The sequence below is a fragment of the Populus euphratica genome, unplaced genomic scaffold, assembly GCF_000495115.2.
Source record: "Populus euphratica unplaced genomic scaffold, PopEup_1.0 scaffold25.1, whole genome shotgun sequence".
NCBI classification, from domain to species: domain Eukaryota; kingdom Viridiplantae; phylum Streptophyta; class Magnoliopsida; order Malpighiales; family Salicaceae; genus Populus; species Populus euphratica.
Genome location: NW_011499851.1, coordinates 3,080,289 through 3,083,401, shown reverse-complemented (window position 1 = coordinate 3,083,401; position 3,113 = coordinate 3,080,289). Strand labels below are relative to the sequence as shown.

The following is a 3,113-nucleotide window of genomic DNA, read 5'->3' as shown; positions in this document are numbered from 1 at the left end:
TTAACAATAGTAACTAAAAATATAGAAGGAATAGAGTACTCTAAAGACCAAAATTGCATTCCAACAACTATTGATAATAATTTTTTATTAAAATTATTTTTTTATATTTTCAGATTTAATATCAAAACTAATTTTTTAAAATTAAAATTAAAAATTAAAAATAACAAATCCTACTTATTCCTTAGAAAGCCACCTTTTCGTCTTCGAAATTCCACTGGGCCACTTGCAGCTCCGACTTACCAGGAAAGCATCTCCTCTCTGTCTCTCTCTCTCTCTCAGTGTCAAACTTCGATGACCATTAAAAGACACGAACCAACTCCATTAAAAGCTACGAAGGAATCACACAAAAAGATCTAAAAGAGCACAGATCGTCAGAGAGGGACTAAAAAAGAGATTTACTTGTCATCATCAGCCTTCGCTGTTCATGCGTGACTCCATTATCATCAAAAACTCCCCCACTCCCTTACAAAAAAAGACAGAGAGAAAGCACTACACAAGGGCAGTACAGGATCTAACAGCCCATTACACTCTTTCTCACGTAGTAATTCACATCTATAGTTAGAAAAACAAAGGGAAAAAAAAATCCTCAAAATTGTTTCCGTTTGTCCTCGCTGGACACAAGGCCATAATACATAATCAAACCATACACCATACATACAAGATCTTTCTCTTTGAGGGCTCTTCATATATGGACAAAAACCACCATCATATCATAGTAGTAGTATTTTCTCTTTCCTTTTCTTTTATTTTGTAGAAGAAATCTACAGGCTCTGTTTTTTTTCTTCTTCTTTAAAGTAGACTGCTTTTTCTTTTTTCTATCTCATTTTTATGCTGCAGCAACGGTGCCTGTACGAGAAGGGTAGCCCTGAGCTTTAGGAGGTGGTGTTGATTTCTTCTGGTCCTTTTTCCTTAATGCTTTCATAGATGAAGAGAGATTCCAGTTCTTTTCATTGGCTTCGTCTATATCTATTTGCTCTTGTCTGCACTCTTCACTGCAGAATGGCGTGTCCCCTCTGAAAAAACAAGTTTTACATCAGAATCCAACCCATACGTTCTAGCACCACAGATTACAATGAAAAACCAAGATCAAAACTAGCGACCTCTAATTTCCTAAACGATCTCACAGATAAAAATAAAAGTCACTTCCATTCCTTTGGCTCACTTAGGTTTTTTTTTTTTTCTATCAAAAGTTTTACGGAAGATATTACTATTAATATAAAGTCTCAAATTTTCTTGGACCCCAATAAAGAAAGTTGTTCTTACACAACAATTGCCAGATTGATCTTGTAAGTTTCATTTGGTTAATAAAGAACTCCGATTCCAATCAAATTGGAATTGAGAAAACAAAAGAAAAACAGCAGTAACTACAACTGAAAAAAGGAGGAGAAATATCTAACCTGTACATGAAGATGTCTCTGTTACCACCGAGTGGTTTCTTGCAAAGAAAACAAGCTTCCAGGAAATGGGGTTGGTGATCTTCATATCTAGAGTCACAATACCTTGCCGATCTTGGAGAAGACACCAGAGATGAAAGGTTTCTAAAACTACCTCTTCTCGCATAACAGAGTGACCTAGAGAAAAATGGGTGATGATTCCCTGAAGACCCAGCTTCCATATCTGCAAGAGAAGCTAATCCATCATCTTCATCTACGAAACAAGGCCTTCTTGAAGATGAGAACTCCATGAATAGTATTGGTATTGAAGCAATACTATTGTTCTTAGGTAATTTGCTGCTTTGAGTTTTTCTATTGTCTTCTTCAAGTTTTCCTGCGGGAGAGAGAGAGAGAGAGAGAGAGAGATCAGGAATATTTATTAAGAAGGCATTGTGAAGGATGAGTGGGTGATGGGGAGTGGCAAGTTTTTAAAGAAAGAGAGAGAAGGGGAGAGGCATAAACAACGGCAGGCTTCAAGAATCCGTGTAGATGAATCTATTGGCTGAAAACTACCCGCATCTCCAAGTTACAGTGATTTGATTTCTTTAGTTACAAGAGATCAGCTGATTGCCCCTATTTTTTCACTTAATTACATATATGTCATTGTTCTCAAACTGACTCGGCTATTGAGGAAAGTTGTTTTTGTAATTCCCGTCAAAATGAAGGGGAAGAATTCACACCATTCTTGATTAGGACCTCACCTTCCAGGACCCCCCGCCAGCGACCAACGATGTAACGTCAATATTTGAGAAAGCCACGCGCGTGGATTGCGCGTTCGCGTTACGTTTGCACCCCTCCACGGTCAAGGGCTTGTTCTTTGTACAGGCTTTCATAATCGAACAGAGGAACGATGGAATTTTGACTGAAAACATTGCAGTTTTTTTTTGTTTTAATTTTGGATACATGAATTTAAATATATTTCAATTAATTTTTAAAAATTTTATAATTAAAAACTAGATAAATTTTTAATAACTCTAAAATTTATAATATTTAAATTAATAATTTATAAAAAATAAATTTAAAATTTAATCAATTAAATTATTTTTTAAAATTAATTTATATATATATGATATTATGTGCTGTGATGGTCAACCTTTGTAATCGTGAAGTCTTAATTATTTGAGTTTATCTTTTTTATTTGTGTTTTGAACAATGAATGAGCAAATGAAAGGTAACGTCAAACGAAGCACTTGTGATCTTTCTATGAATACAAGTCAAAAAAACTCGTATTTTAAATTATTAATCTTGGATTTTTATATTGTTAAAGTCAAACAAGTTGATGGGAAAATACTTCTATATTCCTTTAGATAATTAATTCTCAAATCTAATATCTCAATTCTCTATTGCTTGGGGGTTAAGAAAGGGATTAATGTAACATAGTTGCGATATTTTACCTGTGTAAATAATGAATTTTCCAAAACGTATATAGCGATTGTAATATTATTTAGCGTGTAATGAATTCTTCGATCAGAAAAAATATATTATTGAAGGGTAGAATAAAAACATGTTTGGAAAAAAAAATCAATTGTCTCGTGTTTATTCTAATTTAATTAATTCTTAATTATAAAAAAATCAAAGGAAATTGCCTAGATTAACTAGCATTGTTAACTTTTGATATTTTATACGATTTTTTTAACAACATGGAGCTCGTTAGATTTAAATAAAAAAAAGACTCGGTGA

The 3,113-nt window shown here is 33.5% G+C and overlaps 1 protein-coding gene across 1 annotated transcript; it reads right to left on the bottom strand.

Moving 5' to 3' along the window:
• Positions 1 to 205: 205 nt before the first annotated feature.
• Positions 206 to 1,912, bottom strand: LOC105121633 (uncharacterized). The gene is made up of 2 exons (XM_011020362.1): positions 1,398 to 1,912; positions 206 to 1,013 (listed from the first exon to the last, which is right to left on the bottom strand). The coding sequence occupies exons 1-2, from the start codon at positions 1,682 to 1,684 to the stop codon at positions 827 to 829; spliced, it is 474 nt and encodes a 157-aa protein (XP_011018664.1). The 5' UTR covers positions 1,685 to 1,912; the 3' UTR covers positions 206 to 826.
• Positions 1,913 to 3,113: the final 1,201 nt, after the last annotated feature.

Coding starts and splice junctions, on each gene's coding strand:
- LOC105121633 (XM_011020362.1), bottom strand. CDS start 1,684: ATGGAGTTCTCATCTTCAAGAAGGCCTTGTTTCGTAGATGAAGATGAT. Junction 1,014..1,397: donor AGAGACATCTTCATGTACAG/GTTAGATATTTC, acceptor TTGTTTTTTCAG/AGGGGACACGCCATTCTGCA.